The sequence below is a fragment of the Accipiter gentilis genome, chromosome W (genome assembly GCF_929443795.1).
Source record: "Accipiter gentilis chromosome W, bAccGen1.1, whole genome shotgun sequence".
NCBI classification, from domain to species: domain Eukaryota; kingdom Metazoa; phylum Chordata; class Aves; order Accipitriformes; family Accipitridae; genus Astur; species Astur gentilis.
In genome coordinates, this window is record NC_064918.1 from 33,041,371 (window position 1) to 33,064,740 (window position 23,370).

Here is a 23,370-nt window from a genome sequence, read left to right on the forward strand (position 1 = left end):
AGTTGAGAAGGATTCCACTGAGTGGTAAGAAATATTTGTAAAAGGAATACATCCCGAACGATATTGTTATCGTTCAACGAACTTTGCCCTAACGTAACAATAATAACTGACATAAATTGTAGAAAACGGTCATGGGAGTGAGTTGATACTTGTGGGAAGTAAAAAGATAAAAATTGGAGCGCTTACAAAATAAGACAGGCCAAGCAGCCTAACAAGTGGTCCCCTGAAGAATACATTTGCTGCCGAGAAGATGATACCTCCCGTTGCTCGAAGCAACCGAGTAGACGAAGGAGGCAGAAATGTACTGCTGTGGGGACTGTTGATGACAAGCTGCTTTAAATATGAAGCTACAGACCCATATAGTAAGCGCTACCCAGTTGAAAACACCCTATCGTTTCCCACTGACCCAACCTCACTCCACAATGACCTAAAGGATTTAAAAATTAAGGACACAAAAAGCAAAGATCTTTGGGTATAAAAGAGACACCTTACAATGATATATTAAGTTGGGAAAATAATACCCACAATGGTCCATGGATACCACCACTGTTCCCTAAACGTTGGGATCAAGCTCTAATGCTTTTGCTTTATACAATTTTAGGCCCTAGAACTGTAAAATTATTAGTTTTGATATGGATGGGCTCAGTACAAGGGAAAAAACTCCACCAGCCATACGAATGGACTCTGTCAAGATGGGGAGATTCCACAATGATCCAAAAGAAAATTACTGCAGGGTCCCCCAGTTTTACCGCCTCACTTTGCACTCTGGCTCCCATAAATCCATGCTTGGACCTAAGACCCTTTCATTTTTGTCCTAGTTCTAATCCAGGGAAGGGGTATTGCAATACACCTAACCAATATTACTGTGCTTACTGGGACTGTGTTACTATTGCAAACGCTTGGACTCCCCCCACAAGAGACAAATTTTTGAAAGTAGAATGGGGACCACACCCCTGTAAACCACCTAAATACGACTGGAGTAGAGAATCAGTTAGTTATGGAGGATCAGTTGGTTACAGTAATTGTAGACATTTAGTCCTAAATGTCATGTTACCAGAAGACCCCGAGTGGTTACTGGGAAAAACTTGGGGAGTCAGGTATTGGGAACCTTGGCCTAGCACAAACAGAGGAGGGCTAATTCTTATTCAAAAGAGAGAGATTCCGAATTCTCAAGCCATAGGCCCCAATAGAGTTATAAAAGGAACCGAATCAGAACCAAAGAAAGAGCCTAACGGAACTGTATCCAACTTATCCACCTTAGCTCCAGAACCTACCTTAGGGGATATCATTACCAAAGACAGTTATACTTGTGATGGGTTAACCCTGGCTGAACACCAGGTGCCCACCAAAGCCGTTCTATCACTCCCCCATCCTCAGCTGGATAGGGGAGAGAAAATATAACAAAAGGCTCGCGGGTCGAGATAAGGACAGGAGAGATCGTTCACTATTACCGTCACGGGCAAAACAGACTCAATTTGCAAAACATACTCAATTTATTACAAATCAACCAGAGCAAGGTAATGAGAAGTAAAATGAAATCTCAGAACACCTTCCCACCACCCCTCCGTTCTTCCCAGGCACAACTACCCTCCCGGATTTCACCACCAAGCCCCCCCAGCGGCACAGGGGGACAGGGATGGGGTTTATGGTCATCACACGTTATTTTCTGCCGCTTCACCTCCTCAGGGCGAGGGCTCATCACACTCTTCCCCTGCTCCAGTGTGGGGTCCCACCCACGGGAGACAGTCCTCCACGAACTCCTCCAACGTGGGCCATTCCCACGGGCTGCAGTTCTTCACGAACTGCTCCAGCATGGGTCCATTCCACGGTGTGCAGTCCTTCAGGAGCACACTGCTCCAGCGCGGGTCCCCCACGGGGTCACAAGTCCTGCCAGAAAGCCTGCTCCGTGGGCTCCTCTCTCCACAGATCCGCAGGTCCTGCCAGGAGCCTGCTCCAGCGCGGGGTTCCCACGGGGTCACAGCCTCCTTTGGGAACCCACCTGCTCCGGCGTGGGGTCCTCCACGGGCTACAGGTGGATATCTGCTCCACCGTGGACCTCCCTGGACTGCAGGGGGACAGCCTGCCTCACCAGGGTCTTCACCACGGGCTGCAGGGGAATCTTCGCTCCGGCGCCTGGAGCATCTCCTCCCCCTCCTTCTTCACTGACCTTGGTGTCCGCAGGCTTGTTTCTCTTACATGTTCTCACTCCTCACTCCGGCGGCAGTTTCTCTCCGTCCCAACTTTTTTTCCTTCTTAAAAATGTTATCACAGAGGCGTTACCACTATCACTGATTGGCTCAGCCTTGGCCGGCGGCGGGTCCGTCTCAGAGCCGGCTAATATGGGCTCGCTCTCTCTCGAACACAGGGGAAGCTTCCAGCAGTTTCTTACAGAAGCCACCCCTGTAACCCCCCCCCCCGCTACCAAAACCTTGCCAAACAAAACCAATACATACTGAACCATTATGGAAGTTAGTCCAAGCAGTTTATCAAGCCCTCAACCATATGAACCCTAATGCTACTGTTGCTTGTTGGTTATGCTATGACACTAAACCTCCTTTCTATGAAGCCATAGGAATGAACACCACTTATAACCTCACAAACCAGGCCAACCCCCTACAGTGCCGGTGGGAAGAAAGAATTGGCATTACTTTAAAACAAATAAGGGGAAAAGGAGTATGTTTAGGGAGAATCCCCCGTGAAAAAAAGGGGCTTTGTAGCTCATGGATAGAGAATATAAGCAACATGACAGATGATAAGTGGGTCATACCAGGTGAAGGAGGATGTTGGATTTGCTCCAAAACAGGCCTCACTCCATGTCTGTCCCTAAACGTTTTCAACAAAAAAAGAGAATACTGTATCCAAGTTACAGTTATCCCGAGGATACTGTACCATCAGGAAAGTAATCTGTATACCTATTGGGAAGATAGAGAACATAAAATCAGGAAGGGAGAACCCATAACAGCCATTACTATAGCCACTCTTATTGGCTTAGGAGTAACCAGGGCGGCAACAGGAATAACTTCCATTATACAACAAAATCAAGGGTTAACCTCCTTAAGGGCAGCAGTGGATGAGGACCTGGAACAAATTGAAAAGTCAATTTCATATTTAGAAAAATCCCTTACCTCCCTGTCCGAAGTAGTTTTACAAAATAGAAGAGGGTTAGATTTATTATTTTTTCAACAAGGAGGGTTGTGCGCCGCTCTAGGAGAAGAATGTTGTTTTTATGCAGACCACACTGGGGTAGTTCGGGACTCCCTGGCCAAAGTGCGAGAAGGAATTGCCCAAAGGAAGCGAGAAAGAGAAGCCCAACAAGGATGGTTTAAATCATGGTTTAACTAATCACCCTGGATGACCACCCTAATTTCAACCTTGATGGGACCTCTAATAATATTACTGCTAACCTTAACTTTTGGTCCATGTATTTAAATAAAGTTATAGCCCTTGTTCAAAGTAGGATAGAATCAGTCCGGTTAATGGTATTGAGACAACAATGTAATAACTTAGATAAAGTAAGAGAAATTGAATCAGAATCGGAAATTACTCCAATTAAAAGGACTCTTATTAGATTGGAAACACGAATTAATGCTGGTACCAAAAAGGAAAACGAGGGACTGTAATCCACAGGGAACCAAATTGTTCCCTGACATTGTGTAATTCCTGTTGAATTAAAAAGAAGACAATAAGGCTTACATACCAATCGGTAAGGGGGAAGGGACACATTGTGATTGACTAGATAAGGGGGGAAAAGACCACGGACCAGATAAGGGGATTAACTCTACCACGACTGCATTCCTCCACATCAAAAGACATTCCACAGACACTCTCCTTTGAGAAGACTGACCGAATCTACCCATTAACAAACCTGTGAAGAAAGAAGCAGCAAGACAAGGCGGAGATTTACAAGAAAGGGGTGCATGAACTGTATAAAAGGAATGTAACTATAACAAAATCGCGAGCCGTTGGTGGAGCGCGGACTCCCCGGCCGCCCAGCGCTGCTTGCTTGCTATTCTCAATAAATATATGAATTTTATATAGAATTGGCTCTGTTGATTTATAACACCACCTAGCCCCCATCTTTGTGCAAACATGAATTCGAATGAAATACCTCTGCTCTGTGTGTATATTGGTGTTTCGCACACTGGGTAAACGACCCCACTTTTGGGACAACAATGCCTCCCAAGTTCAGTTTGCTTCTGCTATGAATCAAATGTTTAATTGGTCATTTGGTGTTATTTCACCTTAATTTAGCCTGAGGGAATTCCAAATTCAACACTACTCCCTGGTCTGTCCAGCCCGGGTGGTGACAGTAGGCCAGGGGTGCACAAGAAGTTGGGAGGGGGGACAGCTGACCCCAACTGACCAAAGGGATATTCCATATCATATGACATCACGCTCAGCAATTAAAAGCTGGGGGAAGAAGGAGGAAGGGGGGAAGTTCAGAATTATGGCATTTGTCTTCCTAAGTAACCATTACATGTGATGAAGCCCTGCTTTCTTGGAAATAGCTAACCATCTGCCTGTCAATGGGAAGTAGTGAATGAATTCCTTCAATTTGCTTTGTGCATGCAGCTTTTGCTTCACCATTAAACTGTCTTTATCTCAACCCACAAATTTTTGCATTTTTACTCTTCCAATTCTCTTCCCCATCCCACTGTGGGGGGAGCAAGTGATCAGCTGTGTGGTGCTTAGCTGCCTACCAGGGTTAACCCACAACAATAAGTTATTATGTAATTTAAGATATCCTAAGTACTTGATCACTTTTCCTATCATTTAAAATAATGTTTCAGATAGTGTGAACAGAAGGGCTTACATCAAACAAACTAAATAGAAAAATATGTAAACCAGTGTAAAGTTCAAAGAGAGAGAGTGTGCAAGAGAGAGCGAGAGAGTGATCTAAATACTGCAGAAGATCATTTTGGTGAAATGAAGCATGATGCAAGCAGCATACAAGGAGACCAATTTTACTGTCTTCAAAGGATAATCAAGAGGCCCTCATATTTGTAATACGTTGCTGCAGTTTTTTACACTGCAGTAATTTCACTTAAGTATTATGCACTTCAGAAATTCCTCTTGTATTTTAATACATCTCTTAAGTCTAATCAGCTTTTCCATATCTAAACTACTTGCTTGATGTCAATTTTTAAAAATAATATAGTTTTCATATTTAAAATCTATCTAGAATAAGTGTTTGCCAAAACATTTAAACTGCACTACATTCAATAAAAAGTCACAGTGCTTATACACATGACCTGTGAAGACCTACTTATCAATGTCCAAGAGCTCTGTATTTTACAGTATACTGTAGTTCCCTTCCTCAGAGGATGTCAAAGCTGTTAACATCACCATGGGCAAGCATTAATCTAAGTAAAATATTCCAGAAGTTGATCAGTTTTTGCAACAATGAAGCAGATTCTTCCCTTCACAAAAAAAATCCAAACCAAAAACTCAACACCCTCCCCAAAACCTCACATGCAAAACACCAACAACCCACTATCCAAAACACATACTTGACAAATTAGAGAAACCAGGGACTACAGTTTGTACATATTTGCTATTTAGAAAACACCTAAGTGTTATAGCCTGCAGTAAACCCCATAACCTTCAGGTATTCTGCTTGAACCACTAGATCAATTAACATCTTAATCTTCTTCTCTGCCTCTGAGTTTTCCTTCTCTCTCACTATCTGTTGTACCTTTGCTTGCTGTTTCCTTCTCTCACTCTGTCTCCCTAACACTCCCACTCTCTTGCTGTCTCTCGCTCTCCATCTCTGAATTTTGTCTCACTCCCTTGTCTCCCTCTTTCTCTCTCTTTCTCTCCCCCCCCCATCTCTCAGTTGTTCAGTCTCTTTCTTTCTAGTTCTGGCTCAATCTGTGGTATTCACTCTCTCCCTCCATATCTAGCTTTCTCTGGCTCATTCATGCCATCTCACTGTCTCCCTCATTCTCACTACCTTGCTCACTCTGTCTCGTGCTCACTCAGTGTGTCACCTGCCATCTTGTGCCCACTCCCATCATCTTGCGCTTGTTCTCATGCGTGCTGACACCTTGTGCACATTTTCTCACCTGCTTGCACTTGCTTGCAGTCCCACTGTCTCATGCTTGTGACTGTGTCACTCTCTTGCTGCCTCGCTCTTGCTCCATCTAGTGATCACCATCTTTCTCTCCATCTCATGCTCACTCAAGCGTGCGCTCATCTCACTGTTTTGACCATTCATGCTCGCTCCAGCTCACTCCAAGAGTGACACACGTGCTCAGTCTCTCACTTGTGATAGCCTCCTCTTGCATGCTGCCTCACACTTGCTGTCTCATGCTCGCTCACTGTCCCACCCTCTCTCACTCAGTCTTGCACTTGCCATCTCACTCAATCTCACACTTGCCCTCACTGACTCGCACTCAGTCACTCACACGATCTTGCAATCATTCTGTCTCACAACTGCTGTCTCACTCGCTCTTGCCGTCTCATGTTCCCTCTCTTCCTCTTTTGCCTGTGCTCTTTTCCTCCCTCTCTTCCCCACTGCCTCCTGGTCTCTCGCTTGAGCTGCCTTGCTCTCATTCTCGATAGTCTCCCCCCTCCCCCCTCCAGTACGTACTCATCTCCTTCTCTTGTTCCAGCTTGCCTTCTGTCCTGGGTTCAGCTGGGATAGAGTTAATTTTTACAGGAACCTGGGAGGTGGGGGGCATAGCCGGGGCAGCTGACCTGAACTAGCCAAGGAGCTATTCCATACCATGTGACATCATGCCCAGTATATGAATGGGGAGCGGGCCGGGGGGTGGTCTCTGTTTTCGGTGGGGGAAGTGGCGGAGCGTCGGGTCCTGGGTGGTGAGCAGTTGCACTGTGCATCACTCTTTTTGTATACTTTTTTTTTTTTCATTAGTGCCGTTGTTGTTGTTGTAATCTCTTTGTGTTTGTCCCAGTAAACTGCCTTTATCTCAACCCTCGAGGTTCCAGTTTCTTTTTCTTTTTTTCTCTCCTCCGTCTCCTCCCCATCCCACCGGAGGGGGGCGGAGGAGTGAGCGAGCGGCTGCGTGGTCCTTTGTTACCAGCGGGGCTGAAACCACGACAGTCCTTTTTGGCGCCCAACGTGGGGCAGAAGGGTTGAGATAACGACAGATCTGGCCAGAACGTGTTGAAACAAATTTGTCAAACGCATTTCTTGGATAAATACATGTTAGTCACAATGTTGTTTCATTTGTTTACATGGTGGCGTTTTGTAAGCTCTTATATGCTCTATGTATTGCCTGTAGTTGCGTATCTCATCTCTGGGAGAGTGATTGGGATTATCATTTTGCTGTACTGGGCAATGTCGACTTATGAAATGATTACATCACTGGTCATGAGGTTAAGCTGGTATCTGTATGAGGCAGTGATAATATTTCCATACTTTGGGCGCCTTCTGTCGGATTTTATTGGTAATTACACCCAATCCATGGGGAAATTAGGGGGGGATACCTCCCCCCGTCCGTTCACCTCCCTCTTCTCCTTCCGAGTAATTACAACAGCTTTTGAGAATTTTGAATATCCTTGGGATGCGCAAGCCAGTGTGCTGTTAGTGCTATGCCTCCTGAATATGTTTCAGGTCTTGTTTAGGGCTACAAAAAGGCTCTTTAAGAGTACCACTCAGAGATCTCCCCCAAAGCTGGATACTCATGGGTGGCACGGCATGTGGGAGCATATGGGCAAGTATCTAGAGAACTTCTCACCACCAGTGACTTGGAAGTTCACTCCCGAACAACTACAGAACCCTTATGAAGTGACAGAATATTTGAAAGAAAAATGCTGTGGCTATTCCAAAGACATACAACTCGCCTCACTGTGCTGGGCCCTGGCCAGTATCTACCAAACACTGCTTGATATTATGCAGCACCCTCGGGGGGAAAAGGGGGAAAAGATGGAAAACAGGACAACATGCACCGTGGCTACCCAAACCCTGACAACAGACACCGTGGCTGCCCCTACCCCGACAACAAGCACCGTGGCTGTCCCTACCACGACAACAGGTACCATGACTACCCCTACCCCGGTGACAGACACTGCAGCTAAACCAGAGAACCAACCTGTGCCAGTATCAGTCGCCCCTGTACAGAAAAAGAAACACACAAAGAAATCAGTTCGCTTAGCGAGAGATGAAGATGAACCAGGGTCATCGCGAGAACAGGAGGTAGAGGCAGAACCTGAAATAATTACCCGATCTCTATCCATGAGTGAGTTGCGTGACATGCGAAAAGATTTTAGCCGCCACCCAGGTGAGCACATTGTTACCTGGCTGCTCCGATGCTGGGATAGCGGGGCTAGTAGTGTGGAATTAGAGGGTAAGGAAGCCAAGCAGTTGGGATCTCTGTCTAGGGAAGGGGGCATCGACAAGGCGATTGGGAGAAAAACACAAGTTCTCAGCCTCTGGAGGCGACTTCTGTTAGGTGTAAAGGAAAGATACCCCTTCAGGGATGAAGTTACATGTCACCAAGGCAAGTGGACCACCATGGAGAGAGGTATCCAGTACCTGAGAGAATTAGCCGTGCTGGAGGTGATTTACAATGATCCAGAAAATGCGCAGTCACCCACAGATCCAGATGAAGTCCAATGCACACAACCCATGTGGCAGAAGTTTCTACGATGTGCACCACTTAACTATGCCAACTCGTTGGCAGTAATGTCCTGGAGAGAAGGCTATGGACAAACGGTGGATGAATTGGCTGTCCAACTCCGGCAATACGAAGGGAGTCTCTCTTCCTCCCTACGGGCCTGTGTCTCAGCTGTAGAGGAGTTGTCCCGAGAGTTCCAGCAATTCAAAGTGGATCTGTCCTCCTCCTCACCTGTACAGGCCCACATCGCAGTTATTGGGAGTAAGCGTTCCTCTGCCCAAGAGAGAGGAGAGAGAAAGTACACTCGACGGGCTAACCTGTGGTTTTACCTGCGTGACCATGGAGAGGACATGAGGAAGTGGGATGGAAAACCCACTTCAGTCTTGGATGCACGGGTACAGGAGTTGCGAGAAAAAGCAACCAGAAAAGAGGATTCTTGGAAAACTGCTGCTCCAGTTTCCCGTGAGCAGTCCCCCAGACGCAGTAGATGGGCTGATCTCATTTCTGATCCCCTTGAAGGGACTTCTGATTTACGTGTGCAGAAAGTGAGTAACGGATATTCTAACCAGGATTAGAGGGGCCCTGCCTCCAGCCGGGTGGAGGAGAGGGACAACCGAGTCTACTGGACAGTGTGGATTCGATGGCCTGGCACATCAGACCCACAGGAATATAAGGCTCTAGTGGACACTGGTGCACAATGTACCCTAATGCCATCTAGTTATAAAGGGGCAGAACCCATCTGTATCTCTGGTGTGACAGGCGGATCCCAAGAGCTAACCGTATTGGAAGCTGAAATGAGTCTAACCGGGAATGAGTGGCATAAACACCCCATTGCGACTGGCCCAGAGGCCCTGTGCATCCTTGGTATAGATTATCTCAGGAGGGGGTATTTCAAAGACCCAAAAGGGTACCGTTGGGCCTTTGGTATAGCTGCATTGGAGACGGAGGAGATTGAACAGCTGTCTACCCTGCCGGGTCTCTCCCCAGACCCTTCGGTTGTGGGGTTGCTGAAGGTTGAAGAACAACAGGTGCCAATTGCTACCACGACGGTGCACCGGCGACAATATCGCACCAACTGAGACTCCCTGATCCCAATCCATAAGCTGATTTGCCAACTGGAGATCCAAGGAGTGATCAGCAAGACTCACTCACCCTTTAATAGTCCCATATGGCCCGTGCAGAAATCCAATGGGGAATGGCGACTAACAGTAGATTATCGTGGGCTGAATGAAGTCACGCCACCGCTGAGCGCTGCTGTGCCAGATATGTTAGAGCTTCAATATGAACTGGAATCAAAGGCAGCTAAGTGGTATGCCACAATTGACATTGCTAATGCATTTTTCTCCATTCCTTTGGCAATGGAGTGCAGGCCTCAGTTTGCTTTCACTTGGAGGGGCGTCCAGTACACCTGGAATCGACTGCCCCAGGGATGGAAACACAGCCCCACCATTTGTCATGGACTGATCCAGGCTGCACTAGAAAAAGGTGAAGCTCCAGAGCACCTGCAATATATTGATGACATCATCGTATGGGGCAACACGGCAGAAGAAGTTTTTGAGAAAGGGAAGAAAATAATCCAAATCCTTTTGAAGGCTGGTTTTGCCATAAAAGAAAGTAAGGTCAAGGGACCTGCGCAGGAGATCCAGTTCTTAGGAGTAAAATGGCAAGATGGGCGTCGTCAGATCCCTGTGGACGTCATCAACAAAATAGCAGCTATGTCCTCACCGACTAATAAAAAGGAAACACAGGCTTTCTTAGGTGTTGTGGGTTTTTGGAGAATGCGTATTCCAAATTACAGTCAAATTGTAAGCCCTCTCTACCAAGTTACTCGGAAGAAGAACGATTTTAAATGGGGTCCTGAGCAGCGACAACCTTTGAACAGATTAAGCAGGAGATTGTTCACGCAGTAGCTCTTGGGCCAGTCCGGACAGGACAAGATATTAAAAATATGCTCTACACTGCAGCTGGGGAGAATGGCCCTACCTGGAGCCTTTGGCAGAAAGCACCTGGGGAGACCCGTGGCCGACCTCTGGGGTTTTGGAGTCGGGGATATCGAGGATCCGAGGATCGCTATACTCCAACTGAAAAAGAGATCTTGGCAGCATATGAAGGAGTTCGAGCCCCCTCAGAAGTGGTTGGTACTGAAACACAGCTCTTCTTAGCACCTCGACTGCCAGTGCTGGGCTGGATGTTCAAAGGGAAAGTTTCCTCTATGCATCACGCGACTGACGCCATGTGGAGTAAGTGGATCGCACTGATCACACAGCGAGCTCGCATAGGAAACCCCAGTCGCCCAGGAATGTTAGAAGTGATCACGGACTGGCCAGAAGGCAAAGATTTTGGAATGTCGCCAGAGAAAGAGGTGACACGGGCCGAAGAAGCCTCGCTGTATAATAAACTGCCAGAAAATGAGAGGCAATATGCCCTGTTCACTGATGGGTCCTGTCGCATTTTGGGAAAACATCGAAGGTGGAAGGCTGCTGTATGGAGTCCTACACGACTAGTCGCAGAAACTGCTGAAGGAGAAGGTGAATCGAGTCAGTTTGCAGAGGTGAAAGCCATCCAGCTAGCGTTAGACATTGCTGAAAGAGAAAAGTGGCCAGTGCTCTATCTCTATACTGACTCATGGATGGTGGCAAATGCCCTATGGGGGTGGCTACTGCAATGGAAGAAGGGCAATTGGCAGCGCAGAGGTAAACCCATCTGGGCTGCCGCACTGTGGCAAGATATCGCTGTTTGGATAGAGAAGCTAGTGGTAAAAGTACGTCACGTAGATGCTCATGTACGCAAGAGTCGAGCCACTGAAGAACATCAAAACAACCACCAGGCAGATCAGGCCGCCAAGATTGAAGTGTCTCAGGTGGACCTGGACTGGCAACGTAGGGGTGAGCTATTTATGGCTCAGTGGGCCCACGATACCTCAGGCCATCAGGGAAGAGATGCAACATATAGATGGGCTCGAGATCGAGGGGTGGACTTGACCATGGACGCTATCGCACAGGTCATCCATGAATGTGAAACATGTGCTGCAATTAAGCAAGCCAAGAGGCAAAAACCCCTGTCGCATGGAGGGCGATGGCTGAAATATAAACAGTGGGAGGCCTGTCAGATTGACTATATCACACTCCCACGAACACGCCAAGGCAAATGCCATGTGCTTACAATGGTGGAAGCAACCACTGGGTGGCTGGAAACATACCCTGTGTCCCATGCCACTGCCCAGAACACTATCCTGGGCCTTGAAGAGGAAATTTTATGGCAACACGGCACCCCAGAAAGAATAGAGTCGGACAACGGGACTCACTTCCGAAACAACCTCGTAGACACCTGGGCCAAAGAACATGGCATTGAGTGGGTGTATCACATCCCTTATCATGCACCAGCCTCCGGAAAAATTGAACTGTAGGGTTCAGTTATATGGAAGTTAGTTATTGGACCTGAAAATAGCTCATGGTCACAAGATTGTTCCAGGCACCTTTAGAAGGCCTTGAACACAATAAATAAGAAGATAGAAGAAGAAAGATCCCAATTAGGAAAACACAGGTGCACATTCCACGATAAAGGGAACTTGGCACAAACAACCTCAATTCAGGGGCTTATCTTGACCAATTGGACTAAGACAAGTCTTGTATGCTCTAATTAACACAACCAATTATGTCTTATGTTTGTGCGCGTGGACAGTATCGATGTAACCAATCACCACTTATGCTTGTGCGCGTGGACAGTACCGATGTAACCAATCACCGCTTATGCTTGTGCGTGTGGACACAAAGTGCTTGCATGTAGTAGCCAATCAAAGTCTCTCAACAACTTAGAGAATTGTATAAAAATGATTAGCTAAGCTTAATAAACTGGCGATTTTAATCATCACATTGGTGTTCCGTCGTCCGGGCCCCGCACGGATTAATCCCTAAACCCTACATTTGGTGACCCCGACGTGATCCGAAGAGGAACAAGAGGCAACGCTACTGAAAAGGCGGGGGAATTGCCGCGAACCACGGTGGCTTGAAAGACAGCACCGTCACTGCTCGAGAGAGGCAGGACACTGCCTGGGAAAAGCAGGTAAAATCGTAAGCTTACGTTGATAAAAAGGGCGGCAAGGGTTTCGCAGCATCTGCGAGGGAAAAGACAGCCGGAAAGATATTTATGAGGCTGGCTGAAAAAACAGAGAAAAGTATTAAAAAGGACAGAAACCTTTCAATTAGTGTGGGTACAGCTTTTGAGCTTAGTACCCAGAAAGCTATCGGAACCTCCCTATGGGATGAAATTAGTGACGGGTCTAAAGAAGTTAAAGGTCTTGCAACTTTAGGGAAATTGATTAAGACAACTCTGTAAGAAATGAAAGCAGATCGTAAAACGTCTGTGTCTGCTTTTGCTGCTCTCTCTCTCCAACCGCAAGCGAAAGGGAAACGCGGGGAGAAAAACATAATGCAGCGAGAGAGACTTTTTGGAGCTTGTCCACCTGCTCCTGTGCTCTTGACTTCTGCTCCACTCCCTGGGACTGCCGATATTAATCAGCCATGTGACAGTTCCCAAGCCTCCCTAACTGTACGATTAAAGGAAACTCTACAGAATCAGGGAGTGAGTAAAAATCCACCTATGAGAAAACAGCCCCCAGATACCACCGTTCAACATGAACAAATTATACCTAGCATATACCCTGATTCAAATAATGCAAACGGGGATTTGGCTACTATAATACAAGAACAAGAGAAAGCTACAATACATGCTGAAGCTCACGCTGTAGCACTCGCGGTAGCATTACGACTGATGGTGCGACAGGGAAAAGGAGACTACGGCCCATACAAAGACCCCCCCGCATGTCATCGGTGCGGTCAACCAGGGCATTTGAGACGTGCGTGCCCTCAACACATAGCAACGCAGCCTCGATCTGTGCCGGCACGGACTAACAGCAGCCGGTCAAACTTTCCTGGGGTCTGTGAGAGGTTGCAGAAGCCTCTGTACATCCACAAAAGCTATCGCTACACAAAGACATACGAAATGTACATGATGTACAAAAAACTTGTCGGAGACCTGCAGTGGATCCGGCCTTATTGTGGTATCACCAATACAGACTTACAACCACTGTTGGACTTATTGCGGGGCAGCAATAGCCTAACTTCTGTACTACATCTAAGTGCGCCCGAGCAGCAAGCCTTGACAGCAATTGAGCAGAAAATCACATCATCTATGTCTGGCAGATATATCCCTGATTTGCCCATAAATTTGTATGTATGTAACTCAGATAAGGAAGTTGCGGGAATTTTGGGTCAGTGCGATGAGCAACAAAAACAAAACCCATTGGTAATACTAGAATGGATATTCTTGCCTGCTAGCATGTCAAAAACGGTAGTCACTAGAATTGAAGCTCTGGGGATGTGCATTCAAAAAGCAGGGGTAAGGGCGATACAAATTTCAGGGAGGCAAATGGACAAAATCATTTTACCTATGTCACTTGATATTGTGAGTAATGCCATGACGAAAAATGACTGCCTTGCAGTAGCTTTGCTGGACTTCAAGGGGGAAGTAGATAATCACTACCCCCCCCACCCACCCATTATTTAAAACAATGTTAACAATGGAACCGCACTCTATCTGCAGCAATAAGCTGCTGGAAGCCATTACCGTTTTTACTGATGCTAGCAGCAAGACAGGTAAAGCAGGATTTGTATATTTACAGGATGGATCCTGGAAATCCAAAGTCATTCTGTCAGAGGGGTCAGTACAAGTGCTCGAGCTATTAGCCGTATGCTCTGTTTTTAAAAAGTGGGATAAAACACCTGTCAACATTATTTCAGATTCTCAATATGTCGTGGGGATAGTCAAACGTATGCATAGGTCCCTACTAAAAACTGTAAACAATAAGCAGCTGTTTATGACACTTTTAAAATTATGGATGTTACTAGAAGAACGGACAGACTTATTTTTTATCGATCATGTTCGTAGCCATACAACGCTGCCGGGATTCATTGTGGAAGGTAATGCGCGCGCGGATCAACTGGTAGTAGCCAATGCAAACATCTATTTTAATACACCCAAACCTGATTTGTTTGGACAAGCTCTGCTATCCCATAAATTTTATCATCAGTCGGCAAAAGCGCTGAGTAAACAATTTAATCTTCCATTGCAGCAAACCAGAGCTATTCTTGCTGCTTGCCCAGACTGTGCGAATATTCAAAACTTACAACCACAAGGGGTGAACCCCTGGGGATTATCACCATTGCAAATTTGGCAAACAGATGTTACGGAATATCCCAGTTTTGGGAGATATAAATTTATTCATGTATCTATTGACACATATTCGAACCTTATATGGGCTACTGTTCATATATCAACCAATGCTAAAGCCGTAATTAAGCACCTTTTGGCAGCATTTGCCGCCATGGGAGTGCCAACAGAAATTAAAACAGACAATGGCCCGGGATATCGCGCACAGTCATTAGAAACATTTTTACAGATGTGGGGGGTAGCTCATAATTTTGGCGTACCCCACAATTCCACTGGTCAAGCTATTGTTGAACGTGCACATCGGACCTTAAAGGATCGTTTAAACATTTTAAAAACGGGGGAAGATATGCGGCACTGTACTGCCCAAGAGTTAATAAGCAAAGCACTGTATGTTTTGAATTGGCTACAGCCACGTGGTACTGAGGATCAGATCCCAACTAATAGGCATATGTGTGGGAACAAAAATGTTGATAAAAATCAGCCGCAAGTTTCAGTATTCGATCCGGTTTTACAGCAGTGGCAAGGACCTTGCAAATTATTTACGTGGGGAAGAGGGTATGCTTGTGTTTCCACAGGTAATGAACAACCCCATTGGATACCGGCGAAATGGGTCAAGCCGTGGATTGAGCGACCAGATGCCACAGACAACTCAGAAGAGCAAGAGGCAGCGGAGACGTCAGCAGGTCCTGAAGCCCTAGATAGACCGACTAGACAAATCACAACGGAGACCGGCAGTCAATGTGGAGATTAAGAATGCATGTAAAAAACATGGAGTATGATATCATTTTTGGATATGTATTTTAGTGCGAGTGGGTAGAAAAGAGAGTAAATCATCAAAAAAAAAAAAAAAAAAAATTTTTTTTAACCACTGTAACAGACATTCAACTAATCATAATCAACTAACCTACTAACCTATAACATTGTATAGAGGATAAGCTGTTTAGAATAAGTGCTGTAGAGAATAAGTAAATATATATATAGTTTAATGTTAATCAGTCCTCGGCGAAACATTACTCACAGAAGCCGAGTGTGGAAGCAGTTTTACGATACCTGATATGTAGTCATTCATTAAAAAAAGAAAAAAAAAAAAAATTTTTTTGCTAAACAGTTAGTTAAAACTGAAATTAGAAGTAAGGTCATAGACTCAGTTAACAATCTAGAAATAGGGTGATGGGAGAGTCCATTTTTCATTAATAACCTTGGGGCGAGATTATGCTTGTGTTTTCACAGGTGCCAGCCCCTGATGGACTTCCGTTTGATTTATGCGACCATCATCACCTGAAGCATCATAGATGGTGCGGCAATACGAATTCCACCTCAGCCAAAAACTAATGCGTAGGTCATCTTAGCTAACGTAACAGATTAAAATTCTCAGTGCATTACGGCCGCATCACAAAGCCCATGAACGAATTGATAAAATAACTATGACTTGTGCAGTGCGCCTGGCCAGCGAGTGCATGCGTCATAGGTTTTCAATTGAGGTGGCTTTTGGCACACGCTGGCCACGTGTGCTAAAACCCATTCCTCTGCAAATGTATAACTACAGGGATTTTCCGAAGAGCATCAGGCTGGTGTGCAGCAAAACCATAGTTGCCTCTGTAGGGACACCCACATAAAACTGACACCTACTGATTGCTGGGCTAAGTTTGCGGAACAAGACAGCAATATGCTATTAAAAAAAAAAAAAAAAAAAAAAAAAAAAAGCGAGAGAGGGGGAGATGTAGGGTTCAGTTATATGGAAGTTAGTTATTGGACCTGAAAATAGCTCATGGTCACAAGTCTGTTCCAGGCGCCTTTAGAAGGCCTTGAACACAATAAATAAGAAGATAGAAGAAGAAAGATCCCAATTAGGAAAACACAGGTGCACATTCCACGATAAAGGGAACTTGGCACAAACAACCTCAATTCAGGGGCTTATCTTGACCAATTGGACTAAGACAAGTCTTGTATGCTCTAATTAACACAACCAATTATGTCTTATGTTTGTGCGCGTGGACAGTATCGATGTAACCAATCACCGCTTATGCTTGTGCGTGTGGACACCAAGTGCTTGCATGTAGTAGCCAATCAAAGTCTCTCAAAAACTTAGAGAATTGTATAGAAATGATTAGCTAAACTCAATAAACTGGCGACTTTAATCATCACATTGGTGTTCCGTCATCCGGGCCCCGCACGGATTAATCCCTAAACCCTACATTGAACGGTACAATGGACTGCTGAAAACTACATTGAGAGCGATGGGGGGTGGAACTTTCAAGCATTGGGATACACATTTAACAAAAGCCACCTGGTTAGTTAATACTACAGGATCCGCTAATCGGGCTGGCCCCGCCCAACCAAGAGTTCCACATACTGTAGAAGGGGATAAAGTCCCTGTAGTGCGCATGAGGAGTATGTTAGGAAAGACAGTCTGGGTTAGTCCTCCCTCAAGCAGAAGCAAACCCATTCAAGGGGTTGTTTTTGCTCAAGGACCTGGGTACACCTGGTGGGTGATGCAGAAGGATGGGGAGGTTCGATGTGTACCTCAGGGAGATTTGATTTTGGGAGAGAATAGCCAGTGAATTGGGCTGTATGATATTTAACTGCCAAATAACCTGCCAATGCATGTCATTGTATCTATAGTGTCTATATGCCATATCAAGGGTATTATTGTGAGAATTATCCAAATGACTACAGGATGGACTTTTGAAACTGAGCCAAGTACAACAGCGATAAAACTTGAACTGGCACCCACCAATTTCCTCAAGATCAACATCTTCGACCTGCAGACCAGGGGCATGAGTTACACCAAATGTACTAGCCACAAGTTCCAGAGGCAGCGTACAACAACCCAACATCTCACACCATCTCTCTCTTATCCTGAAGAACTGTTACAACAGATAGAGCCCCAAAATCGATGGACACATTAAGAGGGATAGCCCATAGGCTAAAGGAACACCGTGTGTGTGTGTGCAAGGTCAGGGGGTGGAGTCCATATACTTATATATAAGACAAGGACAGTTGTAGTGGTTGATTGGAAAAAAAAAGAAAGTAAGATCTGGGCATGATGTAGATGGTATAGAATAAGGGGTGGATAATGTCCTGGGTTCAGCTGGGACAGAGTTAATTTTTACAGGAACCTGGGAGGTGGGGGGCATAGCCGGGGCAGCTGACCTGAACTAGCCAAGGAGCTATTCCATACCATGTGACATCCTGCCCAGTATATAAATGGGGAGCGGGCCGGGGGGTGGTCTCTGTTTTCGGTGGGGGAAGTGGCGGAGCGTCGGGTCCCGGGTGGTGAGCAGTTGCACTGTGCATCACTCTTTTTGTATACTTTTTTTTTTTTCATTAGTGCCGTTGTTGTTGTTGTAATCTCTTTGTGTTTGTCCCAGTAAACCGCCTTTATCTCAACCCTCGAGGTTCCAGTTTCTTTTTCTTTTTTTCTCTCCTCCGTCTCCTCCCCATCCCACCGGAGGGGGGCAGAGGAGTGAGCGAGCGGCTGCGTGGTCCTTTGTTACCGGCCGGGCTGAAACCACGACACCTTCTCACGTTTGTCTCCTCTCTCTCTCCCTCACGCTTGTATCCTTGTGCTCATCTTGTTCCTCTCCCTTGTGCATTCATCTCCTCTCTCTTATCTCCCTCTCTCAATTGTGCTCATCCCCTCCCTGTTGCTAGTGTCCTCACACTTGCTCACGCTCGTATCCTCGCGTTCATCTCCTCAAGTCTCATGCTCGCATTCATCTCCTGGCGCTTATCACCTAGCGCTTGCCACCCCATGCTCACCTCCTCACTCCCTTGCCTGCACTCACCTCCTCCCCCAGTCCATCTCCTCCTCGCGCTCACTTCCTTAGTCTCGCTTGGCTCCTCGCCCCCAGTCAGCTCACCCCCTCACCTCCCTCCTTGCTCCCACTCACCTCCTCGCCCACTTGCCCCTGCTTAACCCCTTGCCCCCTTTCTCGTTCACCCTCCCCCTCTCGCCTGCCCTCTCACCCTCCCTCACCCTCCCACTCTCCCTTTCCCTTGCTCACACTCGCCCCCTCTCACTTGCACCCTCTCCCCCTGCCCCGCTCACTGCTGCTCGCACCCTCTCCCCCTGCCCTGCTCACTGCTGCTCTCTTGCCCCTCTTGCTCACCCCGCCCTCTCGCTCACCCCCACCCTCTCATGTGACCACACCCTCTACCTCCCCATGCTCATTCTCCCTCTTGCTCACTCTCAAGCACTCACCCGTGCTCTCCTGCTCTCACTTCCGCTTGCTCTTGCTCTGTCGTGCCCTTGCTTGCTTGCCCGCACATGCACTCAGGCTCTCCCCCATGCTCCTGTTCCCCCCTTGTTTGAACTTGCACTCACCCTCCCTCAGTCTCTCTCCCTCCCTCTCTCGCCCCCTTATGCTTCCCTCACCTGCACACTCTCAGCCCCCTCTCTCACGCTCCCTCCTCCGCTCACCTGCTCCCCTTCCACTCCCTCTCGCTCACTCTTGCCCACCCTCCCTGGCTTGCACTCTTTCCCTCTTCCCTGCCCCCACTCTCTCACCCACCTGCCTCCTTGCTCTCTCGCTCTCCCTCTTGCCCACCCTCTTTCTGACTTCATTTAAATGAATGCTTAGAAAGGCAGAGGAGAAATGGATTTTACCCTATATTTCTTAACAGCAATATTTCCTTCCTTCACTGTTGTCCAGCCACACAGGAAAATAAGCCATAAACAATATCAGATGGCATGACATTTCCAGATTTCCACCTGCTTTTTGGCAGATGTTAGAGCAACAGTTTAGGTCCTCCTCACTCTCACCCTCCCCTTCTCCTTCCTCCCTCTCTACAGTCCAAACATATAAAGACTTTTCAAAGACTTCAGACAGATTTAAGATTAAGGATAGAAAAATGTCTCTGACAGTCTAGATCAGAGTCTTCTCTTTCACAGCTAAACCAAGATGGTAGTTAATTCCTTAATTCTCACTGGGCTTAGTCCAACAGCACTAATATAAGAAGCTAAAACAAACAAACAAAATTGAACAATGTATTGAATTATACACAAAACAGTTCAATACTCATACTTACAGGCTGAGGCTGTTCTGCAATACAGCAGTTGAAACACAACCAGAACTCACTCATTGCTTACAGTCTGAAGTGCAAACACAGATGAAAAGCAGGATTCAATCTCTGCAAAAGTGTCTCCAAGTAGCAACTTCTTTAGATTGATTTATAATGGTTCCAATGTGAAAAGTTTCTCTGTTGATCTTTTTCCCAAAAAAAAGTCAGTCACAGGATAAACAGGTTGATTATTTTGGAGTCTTCTTTCAGAAGACTGGTCCCAGCACCACACAAGTGTTACATATGCTTCTTTGATTCCTAGCGTTATGTGAACCTGAAAAGAAAGAAGTAAATTACATCAGAAAGAAAGAAGATACGGAATCTCACACTCACAGCCAGCCACACACGCCAGTGATTTCTTGATGACATGTTGAATTACACAGTGGAAAGACACTAGCAAACAAGTCACACGCTTATTTCTTTTTAATAGCCATCTCTTAAAAGCACAGGAGCAGGCAATTCCAAAGTGTCAGAAGTCAAGCAAGCAGGGCAGAAGGCCAGCTTGGCTGAGCAGGGATCTTCTAGAATTTTGGCAGAAAAGGAAAGTGTATGGACATTGGAAGCAACGACAGGCAACACAGGAGGACAACGGAGATGCTGTTTGCCATTGTAGGGAGGAAATTCATACAGCCAAAGCTCTATTAGAGTTCAAGCTGGCTAGTACTATGAAGGACAACAAAAAAAACTTTTTAAAATATGTTAACAGCAAAAGGAGGATCAGGGATAACACTGGTCTGTGTATTCGGTTTGCATGGCAAGGTTTTGGTATCAGGGGGGTTACAGGGGTGGCTTCTGTGAGAAGCTGCTAGAAGCTTCCCCTATGTCTGACAGAGCCGATGCCAGCCAGCTCCAAGATGGACCTTCCGCTGGCCAAGGCCGAGCCAATCAGCGACAGTGGTAGTGCCTCTGATGATAACATTTTTAAGAAGGAAAAAAAAGTTGCGGCGGGCACAGAAACTGCCGCCGGAGAGAGGAGTGAGAACATGTAAGGGAAACAAGCCTGCAGACACCAAGGTCAGTGAAGAAGGAGGGGGAGGAGATGCTCCAGGCACCGGAGCAGAGATTCCCCTGCAGCCTGTGGTGAAGACCCTGGTGAGGCAGGCTGTCCCCCTGCAGTCCAGGGAGGTCCACGGGGGAGCAGATATCCACCTGCAGCCTGTGGAGGACCCCATGCCGGAGCAGGTGGGTTCCCGAAGGAGGCTGTGACCCCATGGGAACCCCGCACTGGAGCAGGATCCTGGCAGGACCTGCGGATCTGTGGAGAGAGGAGCCCACGGAGCAGGTTTTCTGGCACGACTTGTGACCCCGTGGGGGACCCATGTGTAGGGATTGGCGCTCGGAAGATCTCGCGATGTACGGAAAGAGAAGGGTTAAAGGAGGCGGGATGACCGACAGACAGTATATAAGGGCGTGACGCAGTTGAATAAACGCCATTTGCAGCATCCTCATATTGGTGTCAGTGCTCTGTGGCCCAGGGTATGGTGGACCCTGTGCCGAGTCCCACGGGGTGATCAGACGAATGTCTACAAGTGGTGACCCTGACGTGATTGGACATCGGCGGATTACGCGGGGCGTAATCGAAGGCCTGGCCAGGCATGGAAGGAGTCCTGAAGGTGTTGGACTCGTGCTCTAGAGAGGTAAAAATCCCTATGGGACAAAAAGAAGCGAAAGCTTGCCTAGAGCGGCTCCTGAAAGAGGAAGCGATAGAGCGCCCGGGGGACATATTGTCTCCTGAGTGCTGGCCGAAATGCACCGCGGCTTTAGCGGAACGGGCTATGGCGACGCAGCATGGTCCGGAGTTAAAGACGTGGGGGCGGATTAGGGCGATTTTCAGGAAAGCGCGGGAGGAGGGCTTAACATGGAAGGAAGCAAAGAGATTGATGCACGCGCAGGCGGAGCGGGGCGTGCAGGCGGATGGGGGGGCGCGGACAGAAGGGCTGACGGAGGTAGCGGAGCAGACGCCTCTGGTGCTCCCAGTGCAGCCGTCGGCACCGGCCGAACCACCGGGATACCCTTGGGAGGAGTTTGAACGGGAGCGTGAACGGGCGAGAGAGGGGGAGCGGGAGAAAGAGCGACAGTTAATTCAGGAGGCAGAGGAACCCGTGGCTGAGCAAAGGAGACGGGAGAAGGAGAGGCAGAGACTAGAGGAGGCGGAGAGGGCGGTGATGAAGGGATCGGAAAAGGAGCAGGCAGAGGAGGGAGCGGTTCCCCTGTATGATCCGGAGGATTGGGTGCCGGGACGTGTTTTGCGAACCGCGCCACAAGCTCACCCTAAGATGGCGCCGACATCCGCCTTCTCCCCGGATGTCTCTCCGGAGGTCGGGAGAGGCGGAGCACGGCCAAAGGAAGGAGGAAGGAAAGTCAGGACACCCCCTCTTACGCGCGTAGCGGAAGAGGAAGAGAGTGGTCCGGACTCAATCGAGGGGTCGGCTCAACGGTTAGAGGAGGCGTGGCAGCTGGTGGGCGGACACCGCTGTCGTCCGCCGCACGCAGCGGTAAAACAAAAGGCTATCTCCGGCTGTAAGGCGCAGTCGGCAGCAGCCAGTGAAAAGGCAACGCCTATGCCTTTAATACCTGTGCCCGACCCAGCTACAGATCCGCTGCAGATGCTGCAGCGAGTAGTAGAGGAGTTGCGGGAGCAGGTGAAGCAACAGCGGCAGCTGCTACAAGCAGCTGGGGAACAGAAAGGAGTTCCCGATTCACCGAAGATCACGTTGCCAGACTGGAAAATTGTAGCAAAGGAATGTGTTATGGACGGCATATGCTTTGAAGGACCCCCTTTAGTTTGCCCAGTCCGAGCTGGTCCAGGTGGTGTAGGGGTGGAGTGGTCTCCGTTAGATAGCAAGCTTTTGCAACAAGTGAAGAAGACCGTGGATGAATACGGCTTAGGACATCCCATGACAGGCTCTCTTTTAGATGTGGTTTTTTCCGGTTCACTGACTCCCTGGGATTCGCGACAGTTTTACAGTATGATTTTGACTCCCATTTTTTTTTGATTTAGAAAGAAGCTTGGACAAACAGATTACAAGCAGCACTAGTTGAGACCCAACAGGAAAGTGGGAAGGAGGGTGGCGCTTGGTGACACAGGGAAGAGGGTATGCTGCAGTACAATCATCAGAGCACCCAGACTCACGTGTGCGCTGGGTGCCATCACGGTGGTTGAAACCAGACCTCAGTCAATGACGATTTGTTGTGAGTTATTTTGCAGGATGCCGTTCAGAAGATCATCTGAGTACCTGCACTGTGGTCGTTGTGACCCTTGGGTGCTTGTCAAGTATGACCGCTGTGGACAACAACTCTGGAGACGCACCAGCCGAACATCAAAATGGTGTGACCGATGTTTTGAACACCGCAGATCCACTTTACAGCAACCGCTGTGTGTACCCCATAAGCAGGGGACTATGATATGCTTTTAGACAAAGCCAATCAATTACAGGAGGCAGGTGACAGTGGCTTGACAATCTCCTCTCGTCGACCTGGCAATGGCTCCTGTCTT

General features: G+C 47.5%; 1 protein-coding gene across 2 annotated transcripts in view; it reads right to left on the reverse strand.

Annotated features, from left to right (window-relative positions):
* Positions 1 to 23,370, reverse strand: part of CDC42SE2 (CDC42 small effector 2) — a 328,251-nt gene that overhangs the window by 95,862 nt on the left and 209,019 nt on the right. For both annotated transcript variants that reach the window (XM_049794171.1, XM_049794170.1), the window contains exon 2: positions 19,842 to 20,148. In XM_049794171.1, the coding sequence (XP_049650128.1) occupies positions 19,842 to 19,895 (54 nt within the window). In that variant the 5' untranslated portion in view covers positions 19,896 to 20,148. The remainder of the gene's footprint in view (positions 1 to 19,841; positions 20,149 to 23,370) is intronic.